The 14,069-nt window shown below is 53.7% G+C and overlaps 1 protein-coding gene across 2 annotated transcripts in view; it reads left to right on the top strand.

Annotated features, from left to right (window-relative positions):
• The window catches only part of CSMD1 (CUB and Sushi multiple domains 1), a 290,133-nt gene that overhangs the window by 202,361 nt on the left and 73,703 nt on the right, over positions 1–14,069 (top strand). For both annotated transcript variants that reach the window (XM_079142910.1, XM_079142909.1), the window contains exon 29: positions 5,819–6,004. In XM_079142910.1, the coding sequence (XP_078999036.1) occupies positions 5,819–6,004 (186 nt within the window). The remainder of the gene's footprint in view (positions 1–5,818; positions 6,005–14,069) is intronic.

Genomic DNA, 14,069 nt, shown 5'->3' with positions numbered 1-14,069 from the left:
TGAACCTGTTCTCGTGCACAGTAGTGCTGCCAGTTCACACAGGGCAGGACTCGGGTTGAAGCAGTGTCCCCTCCGAGAGTGGGCTGGATGGGCAGACACAGTGCCATTTGTTGGCCCTGCTTCCCGGGCAGAAGGCCAGCGGGTTCGCGGTGCTCCTGGCCTTCTCCCGCGGGCCCCTCCAGGTTCAAGCCGGTCAGTTGGCCCTGCGCTGGGCATCCCCAGGCTTGCCCTGGCTGTGCCCTTTCCCCGTCTTCTGCCCCAGACCCTTCCTTTCTCAGAGCTCTGCCCCTCCCTGGACTGGACCCTCCGTCCCACCCTCCCACACGGTTTCTCTGAGGTCTGCCTCAGCCTGGAGGGCGACCAGACAAGACAGGTGTTCTGTGCCGGGAGAACTCACTGGCAAGCCCTCAGCAGCGGGAGGAGAGGCAGGCCACGCCCACTCAGTGGCCGGCCGCCAGCCCAATCAGAACAGGGTGGAAGCCCGACTGGACTCGCTCTGAGGACGGGATACAGAGGCAGCACGTGCTGGAGGGCAGCCCCACTCACCAGGTGTGGCTCTGAGAGCTGGGTGGTGCCACCAGAGCTGGGGCCGCTGATCACCTGCAGTGGGTGGAGGGACGGAGGCCTGTGAGGCCAGGCCCAGGGTGATTAGGATCCCGGGGCTGTGTCGAGGGGACAGCAAAAGAGCAGAACGGGGGATGGGTGGTAGGAGGGGAGCACAGCATGAGTGGGAGGCCATCATTTGAGAGGAGCAGGGAAGCGGGCAGCAAGCGTTGCCAACCCTCCCGGGCAGGGCCCCCGTGGCTCCTCCACAGTGCCCTGGGCCCAGCACTGCCAAAGCCACCAAACAGAGACAGGCCGACAGAGACCCCGGTGACTGCTGCTGGCTCAGTCTCAAATTCCAAAAGGACCTCCAAAGGAGGGCACTGGAGGGCACCTCACCCTGGCTGAGGAGGGCACTGGAGGGCCCCTCACCCTGGATGTGGAGGGCGCTGGAGGGCACCTCACCCTGGATGAGGAGGGCGCTGGAGGGCCCCTCACCCTGGATGAGGAGGGCGCTGGAGGGCACCTCACCCTGGATGTGGAGGGCGCTGGAGGGCACCTCACCCTGGATGAGGAGGGCGCTGGAGGGCCCCTCACCCTGGCTGAGGAGGGCGCTGGAGGGCACCTCACCCTGGATGTGGAGGGCGCTGGAGGGCACCTCACCCTGGATGAGGAGGGCGCTGGAGGGCACCTCACCCTGGATGTGGAGGGCGCTGGAGGGCACCTCACCCTGGATGTGGAGGGCGCTGGAGGGCACCTCACCCTGGATGTGGAGGGCGCTGGAGGGCCCCTCACCCTGGATGAGGAGGGCGCTGGAGGGCCCCTCACCCTGGATGAGGAGGGCGCTGGAGGGCCCCTCACCCTGGATGAGGAGGGCGCTGGAGGGCCCCTCACCCTGGATGAGGAGGGCGCTGGAGGGCCCCTCACCCTGGATGAGGAGGGCGCTGGAGGGCCCCTCACCCTGGATGAGGAGGGCGCTGGAGGGCACCTCACCCTGGCTGAGGAGGGCGCTGGAGGGCATCTCACCCTGGCTGAGGAGGGCGCTGGAGGGCACCTCACCCTGGATGTGGAGGGCGCTGGAGGGCACCTCACCCTGGATGAGGAGGGCGCTGGAGGGCACCTCACCCTGGCTGAGGAAGGCGCTGGAGGGCATCTCACCCTGGCTGAGGAGGGCGCTGGAGGGCACCTCACCCTGGATGTGGAGGGCGCTGGAGGGCACCTCACCCTGGATGAGGAAGGCGCTGGAGGGCACCTCACCCTGGCTGAGGAGGGCGCTGGAGGAGGCACCTCGTGGTGTTAGGGGGTGTCTTCTACTCATTTTTTGAAACCAAATGTGGGCTCGCCTGTCTGCTCCCTGGAGGTCGAATTGACCAGGCTGCTGCCGTGCTCACTGATACACAGGGTGCAAAGTGTTGGGCCTCACAACTCCTATCTTTATGTGCAAAGGAAAAAGCACCATTATGAGTGTGAGTGTGTGTGTGTTTGCATGTGTGCATGTGTGTGCAGTTGTGTGGGTGTGCATGAGTGCTTCTGTGCATGCATGTGAGTGTGTCCTTGTATCAGTGTACATGTGCGAAAGTGTGTGCCTGTGTGTGAGTATGTGGAGGTGATGGTGAAAATGTGTGTATGCATGTGTGAGTGTGTAGGTGTGAATATGTGTGCGAGCTTGTATGTTTCAGTTGTGCATGAATGTGTTAGTGGGTGAGTTTGAGGTCATGTGTGTGAGGTCATGATGGTGTGTATGTTAGTGTGTGTATGCATGTGTGATTGCAAATGTGTGAATGTGTGTGCAGATGTGTGTCTATGAGTGGGATTGGGTGAGTTGTGTGAGTGCATGAGCGTGTGAATATGTGTGAGTGTGGACATGTGTGCGACTGTGTGGTGTATGAATGAGTATGTGTGATTATGTGTTTGCTTGTGTGTGTGTGTGAGTGCATACGTGTGAATGGGATTGGGTAAATGAGTTTTTGTGTGAGTGCATGAGAGTGTGCGTGAGTGTGTGTGAGCAGTGTGTGCGTGTGTGAGTGCAAGTTTAGCATGTGTGCGCATTGTGAGCACATGTGTGCGTGTGTGTGTCTGTATGCACATGACCTCAGAGCCACCCTCACGTGCTGAACACGTCCTGCTGATAGCGCGCCTTCGCACGTGAGCTGGTATTTAACTCCGCGTCACCTTGTGTTTGTGGTGTCGTTAACCCGAGTGCAGGGATATGGTGTTTGTTCAGTGAGTTTTAACAGAGATTTCATGTTCCGCAACTTTCAGCCACAGGATGTGAAAGACCCTGCCCTTAACGGATTGTTTTACAGGGTGGATATGTGATCCTCTCTAAGTTGCTGGGTGACATAAAATGCAACATCGACATATTTAAACAAAGTAAAGGACACTTTTTCTATTAAATTATACCAAAAATTGGGAATTATTCTTGAAAGCAGCAAGCATTTATTTAGCTAGATGGCATTTCTTGAAGGCTCTGTCGATGTCAGTCATGGAGATGTGCAGAACTTTGGAATGGGTGAATGAATGATGAATGAATTCTCCATCTTAGCAGGAGGATCTTCCCAAGCCTGGGCTTAGCCTGCAAGGATGACGCCCTGGCTGAGGCAGAGGGTGGGGATCCCTTGTGGGTGGACCGTGCCTCTGTGCCGGCCCCCCAGCAGCCTCGCACAATTCTCACAGGGTTGTAACTGCAGAGGGACGCCCGGTGAGGCTCCGGCCTGTGGACCATCCATCGCTTCCGGGCTTGGCAGAGGGAGCTGGCCGGCTTTCTGGTTGGCTTCTGTGGAGATCCCTTCACATCGGGCTGCCTGTGCAGAGGGTTTCCTTTCCACTTATCCTCCCTGAGAAACGTCCCCTCCTCTGCCCCACACGTGAGACTGTAAGGACACTGGACACGGCAGGGCTTCAGTGGGCAGGAAGTGGATCAAGGTGTGCGCGGGCGGACAGGCAGTTTCCTGAGAGACAGGCGAGGAAAGAAACTGGATATAGCACCTTGGGGGACAGAGATGGGATCAAAGGGACAGCCTACCTGCACTGACGGCTTCCAGTAAAGCCAGGCCAGCCTGTGGGAAGGGTCAGCGGCCTCCCACGGGTATGTGTCTGTCACAGATATTCATTTATTATTTTAACTATTTTGACCAAAATGTTGTCAGATATCCATGGTTATTCTTCCCCTCTATTGCAATGATCCATTGTGGTAGTCCACACCACACATGCATGCACCCACACACTTCGGTTGGGTTGAAGTAGCTGATGCATAAATATAAACACAATATTAGACCTTAGGCTTTCCAGAAATTTGATTTCTAATAGCACTAAACTTTCTTTCTTTCTTAGATACTACCACATTATATTTATTTGATATTTTTATAAGGAAAAAATAACCAAAATATCAAACCAAAAGCTCAAGCTAAGGCACGATGATCTGGGTGATTGCAGAGAAACATCCTCGGCTCTCTCTCACCGCAGGCGCTGTGTCCAGGGGCTGTGCTACTGCAGGCTGGTCTTCATCTGTCTCCGTCTCAGATTTTTAAACTGCAGCATTAAAGGCTTATAGAAATGCTTTCCTCTGCTTCTTCTAGCTCTGACTTGCTTCTCCTTTATTCTCATTGAATCTGTGTGGGAAATGTTTACATCATGTAGATTCAAATCCATGACAGCACATTATCTTTAATACTGGATAAAAGGAGGCTCTCGATTTAGCGATTTGCAAAGCCTTTCCTGATCAAGCTCACCCGCTTTGGCATGTCGTTGCTGGTCATGTCACACGCTATCTACCCACTCTCTGCTTCGTACTGTAATTCCAATTCACTTAAGTTTTTTGTTTTGGTTTGGTTTGATTTTTGTCTCACAGTAGACACATCTGCATTAGAATTAGTAAATTGAAAAAAAAAAGTCTTTATATAGAATTCTCCCCACATCTTACTTTTTAAAAAACTTTGTCTTATTTCTCACATTTTCTCTCTAGTAAAAAGCAGGTATGCATGTGTGGTTGGATCCCGCCTTCTGCCCCAGATCTGTCTCCTGTCTGTCTCCTGCATTTTAGTTCCTTAGGGCTTGTTTTCTGACAGATGATTTATAAATATTAGATTTGATGGTTATAGATGCATTGATGATTTGGGGTAAACTGTCTTTTGTATCAGTCTGTTTCCTGTTACTGTAACAGAATACCTGAGGAAGGTTAACTTTTAAAGAAAAGAGGTTTATTTAATTCACAGTTTTGGAGGCTGAAAGTCCAAGTAGCATGGCACCAGCTCTGGCAAGGCAGCCTGGCTACATCTGCCTTGTGCTGGGGTGCATTCAAGAGCCAGTGGTGGCATGGAGAGGCAGGGAATCAGAAACCATGGGGGCTGCTTTGCTCTTTTAACATCCTCCCAGGGTACCTAGGTAGGGTGGGGTCCCCAGAGACCCACTGAACCCCTTCCCAGGGCAGTGTCCCAGCCTCCCTCTGGGTCCTGGTTCTTAAAGGTGCCTCACCTCACATGGCACCCCACAGGGACTGAGTCACCAGCACCTGGGCCCATGGAGTTGGGGCAGTACCCCTCTGGACCACGCACCCTGGGCGGACTTCCCTGCAGTCTAGGAAATGAGCCCTGGAGGGCTGCAGCTCTAGGAGCTGGGGCCGTGGGTCCCGCCAAAGCTGGTTCTCAAGCGTTGTGACCAGGGAGCCGCAGCCAGGTGACTTGGTGTGCCGAGTGTCTTCTTCTCCCCTCCAGCTCCGCTCCGTGAGACAGGGGCTGCGGCACGGGGCTCCCGGCACACCCCAGGGCCGCGGGCTGATCGGGCGCCCTCTGCTGTGGCCTTGGCCTCCAGCATCACCTGTGCGCACGCTCTTACGGTGGTGCATCGACGCCCGTCTGCAGATGCTCCACCGTTAGACAGCCGCACACAGATATTTTATTCAGACCCATTTTCCGTTATTTTCTTAATATTATTAATATTAGTATGATTATTTGGGGTCCTGAGGTTGAACCCAGGGGCACTTTGCCACTGAACTGAGTCCTAGGCCCTTTTCATTTTTAGACAGGGCCTTGCTAAGTTGCTGAGACCAGCCTTGAACTTCTGACCCTCCTGCCTCCGCCTCCCAAGTGGCTGGGCTCCAGACCTGTGCCCCACACGTGGCTCCATTTTCTCATCGATTCTTACCCTCCTTAAGGTTTTGAGTATCTTATGCCGTACCCTAGAAGTATAATTAACGGCTTTTATGTTTTTGAAATTAAAAAACAGAAGCAACAATACTCCTGTAAACACAAGCCTGCCTCTTTTTTCCTTCCCCCAGCGGTGTCCTGCGGAATCCCAGAGTCCCCAGGCAATGGCTCCTTCACCGGCAGTGAGTTCACTTTAGACAGCAAAGTGGTGTACCAGTGCAACGAGGGCTTCAAGCTTGCGGCCGGCCAGCTCGCAACCGCGGTGTGCCAGGAGGACGGGCTATGGAGCAACCGGGGGAGGCCGCCTGTCTGTCAGCGTGAGTGTCCAGGGCTTCTGGACAGGTAGGACTTGACCTGTGAGGGAGGCCTGCGTTCCCAGGTGCAGAGGTGCCTGCCAGCTATGTGGGGACCAGGTTTGTTCCATGCAGACCTCACCACCGAAGCTGAGCTGCATGCTCTGCAGCCAGCGGCTGAGACCCACGGGTTTCATGTGCACCCAAGCCGCGGGACCACCCATGGAGCCCTGTCCCAGCACCTTCTCAGGGTGGGGAGGGGAGGGCTGGAGGCCGTCGAGCATGGGCCTGGCCCCAGCCCTGCACGCAGGATGCTGAAACATCCGTCAGCTGGGTTCCCTCCTCCATCTGTGTGGCTTCTGTGGGACACCGTCAGTCGCTGCCCGACCTTGGGTCCCTCATCGGCCCACTTTATCCACATGCCACCTGCTGATGCCCAGCACAGAGGCCTGACTCGTGAAGTAGGCTATTTTCCAGAAAGCTCTTCACGGCATGCAGGGATACTTTACAGGGTCAGAAGTCTGGATCCAGTGTGACCTCTAGACAAATAGAGGAGGCACACACACACACATACACACACACACACACACACACAGATCCAGTGTGACCTCTAGACAAATAGAGGAGGCACACACACACACACATACACACACACACACACACACACACACACACACACACACACTCGCACTCACACTGTGTCTGCCCCACGAGCCCCACCCCAGCTAGAATGACTGGCCCTCGTTTGTAAATACCCTCTCCTGCCAGCGCCCCACTGACACCCGGTTTCTCTGTGTGCAGTGCTGTTTCTAGGTGAACACCACTGGCCTCAGGCGCACGTGGTCCCCTGTCACCAAGTCAGCTCCTGGGCCCCTTCTGTCCAGTTTGGTCACGAGAGCATTTCCGCTCCTTGGCTACGACCGCGTCGGAGCTCCTGGGAGACGGGAGCACCCAGTCCTACGTGCCTTGCTTCCTGGTCCTCATCCTAATCACATCTCCTGGCGGTCAGTCGGCCATGTTGAACACGTGCCAGTGTTGGTCACTGCTGTTGGATATGGGCCGGGCTGTGCCGCAGGTAGCTGGTACCCTCGGAGAGAGGAGCTGGCCTGGCAGGGCGCAGTCCACATGTCCTGGTTGAGAGATGAGGAGTCAGGAAGCATGCGGGCTCACTGCCCGTGGCCCGGACAGCTCGGTGGCAGCTCTCGCCACTGCAGTGTGACCGCCCTCTGACCGGGGCACAGGCAGCTCAGAGACCAGGCCGCGCTCTGGGTGCCGCTGGGTGGGAATGGCCCCACCTCTAGGTCTGAGTCCCATGCCCTCCCTTCACCAGGCTCTCCGTGCCAGCCGGCATCCAGCCTGCAGAGAGCGCGTGAGTGTCTCCAGTCAGCTCTGCCGTGGCTCCTGGTCTTGGGTGGAGACCAGACACCCGTGTTTTTTGGTTCCCTCCCTCCCTCCTCCCTCCTCCCTTCCTTCCTCCCTCCTCCCTCCCCTCCTCCCTCCCTCCTCCCTCCCTTCCTTCCTCCCTCCCTCCTCCCTCCCTCCTTCCTCCCTCCTCCCTCTCTTCCTCCCTCCCCTCCTTCCTCCCTCCCTCCCTCCCTCCTCCCCTCCTTCCTCCCTCCCTTCCTCCCTCCCTCCCTCCCTCCTCCCCCCCCTCCTTCCCTCCTTCCCCCCCCCCCTCCTTCCTCCCTCCCTCCCTCCCTCCCTCCCTCCCTCCTCCCTCCTCCCTTCCTCCCTCCCTTCCTTCCTCCCTCCCTTCCTCCCTCCCTCCCTCCCTCCTCCCTCCCCTCCTCCCTCCCTCCCTCCCTCCTCCCTCCCTTCCTTCCTCCCTCCCTCCCTCCCTCCTCCCTCCCCTCCTCCCTCCCTCCTCCCTCCCTTCCTTCCTCCCTTCCTCTTTTTCTTTTTCTCTTTCTTTCCCTTTTTCCTTCTTGAGTTCTGATTGCTGGGCTAAAATGTCAGGTCTGTGCTAAATTATGAAGGAGACCCTTTTAAACTTTGGTACTGGCTAGGAAGGGTCAACAAATGACCAAGTGTTTAGAGTTCATTTTAACTTCCACAGTCATTTTGTTCAATAGACTGTTTCCAGAGTCATTCTGGGTGTGCAGCCATGCTGAGCTGAAGGGACAGAGGGCTCCCGTGTCCCCCTGCTCCCCAACACCCACCGTCTCCCCACGCCGGCATCCTGCTCCAGCGGGGGGTATCTGTTATGACCAGTGGAACTGCCTGGACACAGTGCCATCACCGGGGCCACCATTCCTTGGGTCCACTCTTGGCGTGGCACATTCTCTGGGTGTGTGTCCACCATTGCAGTATCACAGGAAGCAGTTTCCGCCTGTGTGCCCCTCCTCCCCACCAGCCCTGGCACCCTTGGGTTTTTTCGCGGTCTACAGAGTTTCGTCTTCTCCAAGCATCATGTGGTTAGAATCACACAATGGACACCTTTTGCTCTTGGCTTCTTTCACTTAGCAATATGCATTTAAGCTTCCCTCAAGTCTCTCCTTGACTGGATAGCTCATTTCTTTTTTATTGTCAATTAATATTCCATTGACTGGAAGAACCAGCATTTATCTACCCATTCACCTACATGAGTAGATGGACCTCTCGGTTGCTTCCAAGTCTGGGTGAACACGAATGATTTTGCTATAAACATCTGTGTACAGGTTTTTCTGTGGCACTAGTTTTTAATTGATCGGGTAAATACCAAGGAGTGTGATTGTGGAATCAGAGGATAAGTGTACTTTTGGTCTTGTGAGAAACCACCAGACAGTGCTGCGTGGTGCCTCTGCCCCTCCGTTCCCAGCAGCAGGGAGGGGTGCTCTTGTCTCCCACCCACATGCGTTTGGGTTCAGGGTCTGGAATCTGGCCTGTCTATAGACTTGCAGGCACCCTTCTGTGGCTCTGAGCTGCGTCTTTCTAACGACCTGAGCTGGGCATCTTTTCACGAGCTTCCTGGCCATCTGCCCGTCTTCGTGGGCGAGGTGTCTGATGAGGTCTTGTGCCCATTGGAATCCTGTTTATCCCCTTATCCACGAGTTTTAAGGGTTCTTTGCATATTTTAGATAGCAGTCCTTTATCAGATGAGCCTTTTGCAGATAACTCGCCCTCCTTGGAGCACTCATTTTTAAGTTTGACCAAGTCCAGCTCATCAGTCCTTCTCCTGGATGGGGCCCATGGTTCGAGCAGTGGACTGTTTCTGTGGCTCTGTTTCTAGGCTCTCTGCTCTGTCCCCTTCATCTTTCTGTCCCTTCTTTTGCCAGCATCACACTCTCCTCTTACAAGTGTTTTTATTTGGCTAACATAGAACATCATATATTGGACAATGATTTTGAAAATATTCAATATGAATTCAATAATTTGGAAATTTAATTAAAAGAATATTTTCTGATTTTCTGTAATTGAATCTTGCTATTACTTTACATTTGTAGGGTCCTATTTGATTTTAGTAAAAATGCCCCCATGGAGAGGGAGTGGACAAGTCCAGTACCGCTAAAGCTATGGGGGTGATTGTGCCAGAAGAAAATCTGGCGCGTCGGTGATCATAGCACATCTGGTGACGTTTCATTTTAACAAACGAAGTGCTATCCTTACAGTAACAAAGGTTGCCTCCCACGTGGGCCTGTTCATTCACAGGTCCACGGAGTGGACAGGAACCTTCCACCTATCTTGTTATGTTGGGTTTTCCCTAAACACGTCCAAATTCTCAGCTCTGTGTTACAGAGAGTCTCCAGAAGGTCAGTGACCGCAATTCATAGGGTCAAAAAGTGGACTGACGTCATGGAACTCCGACGTCAAGAGCCAGCTGTGGGAATCGCAGCATTCGTTTAAATCCTTTCCTGGGGGAGAGGAAGAGAGAAGCAGAGTTTCAAAACCATGAGGGCAAAGTGGGCAGCAAGAACTGGTGCCAGATGTGGACGAGACGGCGAGGGTGATCAGCCCAGTGCGGGCTGGGCAGTAACAGTACAAACCAGGACACTCCAGAAGAATGACTGCAGGCCTGAGACTGCACTGTGTTTGTCAGAGCCACGTTGCTTGATGACAGCAGCAACGCTGTGAAGAGCGGGTGTTCTCCTCGTCTTATTGGCTCAATAAAAATAAGTACCCAGGCATCCGAGACTGCTATTACAGCCGAGCAGGTTGGCCCCAGTCACCCCATGAGCTTCCAGACAAGCCTTGTAAGTCGCCTGCGCTGCAGGCCAGCTGGATGCAAGTCATCCCATGCGATGCAGGCGCTTCGGGGAAGGTGGACCTTCCCGAGGTCTGCCAAGGTGCCCTGTGGCATGTGACTCTATGGCTCTGCCCTTTGCACCAGCCAGGGTGGAGATAGTTCAGTGTGAAACTGGTTTCATGGCAACAGAGGACTAGCGTAAAGACAGGAGACGTGAGCGGCCTGCTAGAAATTACCAGAAAGGGGCAAATAGAAGCAGAGGGAAAGTCAATGAGAAGCCAGGCTGGAATGAGAAGGGTCTCGACCATCCACGGCAGGGGAGGAGAACCTGGGGCTGAAGTCGGGCTGTTCTCCTTGAGCCTCTCCTGCTCGTTTCCCTGTCCCTCCTGCACTGCCTCTGAGCACCTCTGTGCGCCTGGCCTCACTCCCACGCCTGCCCTGGAGATAGCCCTCCAGCCCTGCCAGGCGGGTCTTCCAGAGCACACGGACCAGAGCAGGACAGTACTCGCTGAAAACCTCTGGAGCGCTCTCAGCAGAGGGCGTAAACTCCTAGACCAGCCTTTTTACTGAGCTCACATCTCCCAAGGAGATTAAAAGTCAGACGTGGTGGAGAGAGGGACCTCGCGCCTCCTCCCTCTGATCCTGCCTGATCCTGCATATGCGCATGCAGGCACCCAGCATCCCTAAAGGCTGGATCGGAACCATCCCGCCCTGCCTTCTTCCAACCTTGGGGATGATGGCTCATGCACATCAGCTCATTCTGTTCTCACGGGTCTGCAATCTTGCTGTCCTGATTACACAGCTGAGCACCCAGGAGGAGTGGGCAGAGCGGTTTGGGAGGGCCGGAGGGCCGGGCAAGGCTCAGCAACCTGAGGAGAGAGCCCCCGTTTCTAATTTCTAGGCTACCTGCCTCTAGGGATTTGCTAGCTCTCAGGGTTCTTAGGTTCATATGTAAGGAAACAAGAGGCTCCCACAGGCCTCCTGGTAAGCGGTGGGGAGGGGGCAGTGCCCCTCGCGTGGAGGACTGGTAGAGGACAGAGGGCCACCAGGTTTCTGCATGAATTGGCAATGAGAGGTCTTTTGAGTTCGATAAATGTTGCATCAGTTAAGAGCTCTCTTGTGCTTACTAGAACTCTGTGCTGAAGCACATGAGGTAGCTCAATTCATCCATGCATTTGAATTTTCCTGTTAGGAAACACATGTCTCGAGGCCCAATTACTTTAAAGTTATAAAATAAGAATTAAATAACAAAATTGCTTCCCTGTGTTAAAAAGTTGCAGTATGTTTGATTAAATGCTTGTTAAATAGCAAAAAGTTGATTTGCATTTTAAACCCTATTTTGATACTGACTGTTATTGATTCAGTAACACAAAGAAATAAGCACATTCATGGTAACATGGAAAATCCACTTTAAAATCTTCTGAGTGTTTGAGCATCATCTGAATGCCTCTAAGCGTTTGTCCTCCCTATTGTTTATCAGCCATAAAAGGCGTGTACACACGTTTCATTAGATTTCCGTGGCCTTCAAAGGCTGGAAAACTTACCTAATTTTTATTTGGGGAGGGTGTTTTCTTCACTTAATTTGAGTTTAAGAATCAGGCAGACTAAGCACAAACTTTTCCTCAGAGTCAGAAAATTAGTTGCTATTAGATATCGAAGTCTACCTATGTCCCTGGGGCTCATGTCTCTGCTATGCTGGTAGGAAACTTTTTTTTTTTCCTTAAACTATTGCAGTTATATGCGTAGCAGTGTCTGGATCTCAGGAAATAAGAAGTCCTTCAGCTTTGATAAATGGCATCTGTAAATGTAAATAGGATCAGCTCATCCGCCCCAGGCTGGCTGGCTGGAGACTGTGATGTATGGGGCCTCACTGGCTGTCTTCCTGCAGCAACACAGATCTCCAAGGTGGATCTTTGAAGCTTGTTCTTTCTTTAATTTTCATTTTAATTATTTACGGAGACTGGATTTGGATCACTGAAGATGTGATTCATGCAGGTGCCGTAATGAAAACAAGGCAGAGCCATTGGCATTAATGCCTTGGGCTTACTGGTGTGACAGAATCAGGAGCGGATTTGCATCACGTGCTGTGTGCTCAGGTGGAAGCGAAGCCAGTGAGCACCTTCTAATAGAAAGCTAAATCGAAGCCGTCATCCCACAAAGCAGGTACCTTTTTTTTTCAGTTAAAGCCAGTAGTCAGTGAAGGGGCCAGTCACTAACGATTGGCTGTGTGGACCTACTCTGGCAGGCGCCATGAGGACCCCACGTGTCAGGTGAATACATTTTAAGGGAAGGAAAGCCAGCTGCGTCTTACCGCCCAGCTGACAGGACGGTGGAGAGCTGAAGGAGAGGAAGAGAGGGTTACTATGGGAACGGTAGATGCACATTTCTGTCTGTCTGCTTGTGCAGGTGATACCACCCTCGAGAATCGGGGCCCAGCCCGTGACCCCAGTGTTGAAGATAGAACACCCAAGAAACCCTGAGGCAAGGGCAGAAGGTTTTATTTAAAGGAAAGAACACAGAGAGGGGCAGAGGTCCCTCCCCTGAGAGCGGTCCAAGCTGGTGCCCAGGGAGTGGGGCGTCCTGCCCCTTTTATAGATTTAAGTCTTCCTGTGTTCTCATGCCCCACCTCCCCTTCGGTGTGACCAAAAGGTAGAGTGACCCAGGACGGAAATGAAGCGACCCAGGGACACAGGTAGGACCCAGGCAGGACCCAGGCAGGACCCAAGCAGGACCGCAGCCACTTCCTCAAGAAGGGCCTGCGGGAGGAGCAGTCCTGCAGGCAGTCACCTGCAGCAGGAGCAGGGGTGCTGGAGGAGGCAGGTCTTGTCTCCTTCTGAATGGGCTCCCCTCGCCGACCCTGTCACTCTGACCTACCCTGGCTGGCCTTTTGTCCCCAGCCCTGCGGGCATCCTTCAGTCTCTCTGCCGGTGTGGCTCTAGGGCCCCCTGGACGCCCAGGTCTGTAGTGCTCCAGGCCCTTCTGTAAAGTGGGGTCCTGGTTTTCATGCAGCCAGGAGCCCTTCCCTCGAACACGCGCGGTGCCTAATGAGCTGGGTCCTGTGTGAGCGGCCATCGGGCAGTGCTGCTCAGTGGGCACTGGCAGCAAAGGTCCTCGCCTTTTGGGCACAGATGTGGTTTTCTTCCCTCTAGTATTTCACCCGTGGTTGGTTATGTGTACGTGCTGAGGGCAGGTGGAGGGTACGTGCCTACGTGCCTGTGTGCACATGTGCCCGAGACACGTCACACCACCCTGGTTGGTAGATGTATGCATGTGCCTAAGTGAACTACATCCGTGTCCATGCATATGTGTGCACATCACGTTTGGGGATACACAGTCGGTCTATTGTCCCCTTAGACAATGACCTGAAATGTGTTCCGGTTTTCTTTGTTTTGTCTATTTTCGGGGTAGAGAATGTGACGCACTGTCCTTGAATTCCTTTGTGAAGAGGACTTGTGATAAGCGGTCACGCACGCCCTGCAGGTGTGAGGGCCGTGAGCCTGCAGCACAGGTGCACAGACGCCCTGCAGGTGCTAAAGGGTCCTCTTAGACCATCGTGCTCTTCTGAGGCCTCAGGAGCCCGGGTTCCCTCATTCAAGGTCAGATTCAGTCTTCATGTTCAGAGTCACTATTTTCTGTTCAGTAAGACTTCCCATCTGCTTTGCTTCATTTTGAAACATTAAACAGGGCCCGGTGCATCTTTTTGTGTTTTAATCAGTTTTGTCAGCTGAAGGGTCTCTGCTTGCCTGATAAAGGTAAGGAAGCGAAGTTTGCATTTAAATGCTTTGAGAATGACCTTGCGGCTTGGTTTTCCTTGGGTCTTTTGTGGCCCGTGGGTATCAGAATGCATTGGTTGTTGTTCCTGCTTAATTTCTGTGGAAGATAGTCCTGTAGAGGTGGTGAGCCTGTCTGCCTGTTCCCTGCTGTCTT

The sequence above is a fragment of the Sciurus vulgaris genome, assembly GCF_902686455.1.
Source record: "Sciurus vulgaris genome assembly, chromosome: 5".
In the NCBI taxonomy this organism is placed as follows: Eukaryota; Metazoa; Chordata; class Mammalia; order Rodentia; family Sciuridae; genus Sciurus; species Sciurus vulgaris.
The sequence above is the reverse complement of the archived record's forward strand: the minus strand, read 5'-3'. Positions and strand labels throughout refer to the sequence as shown.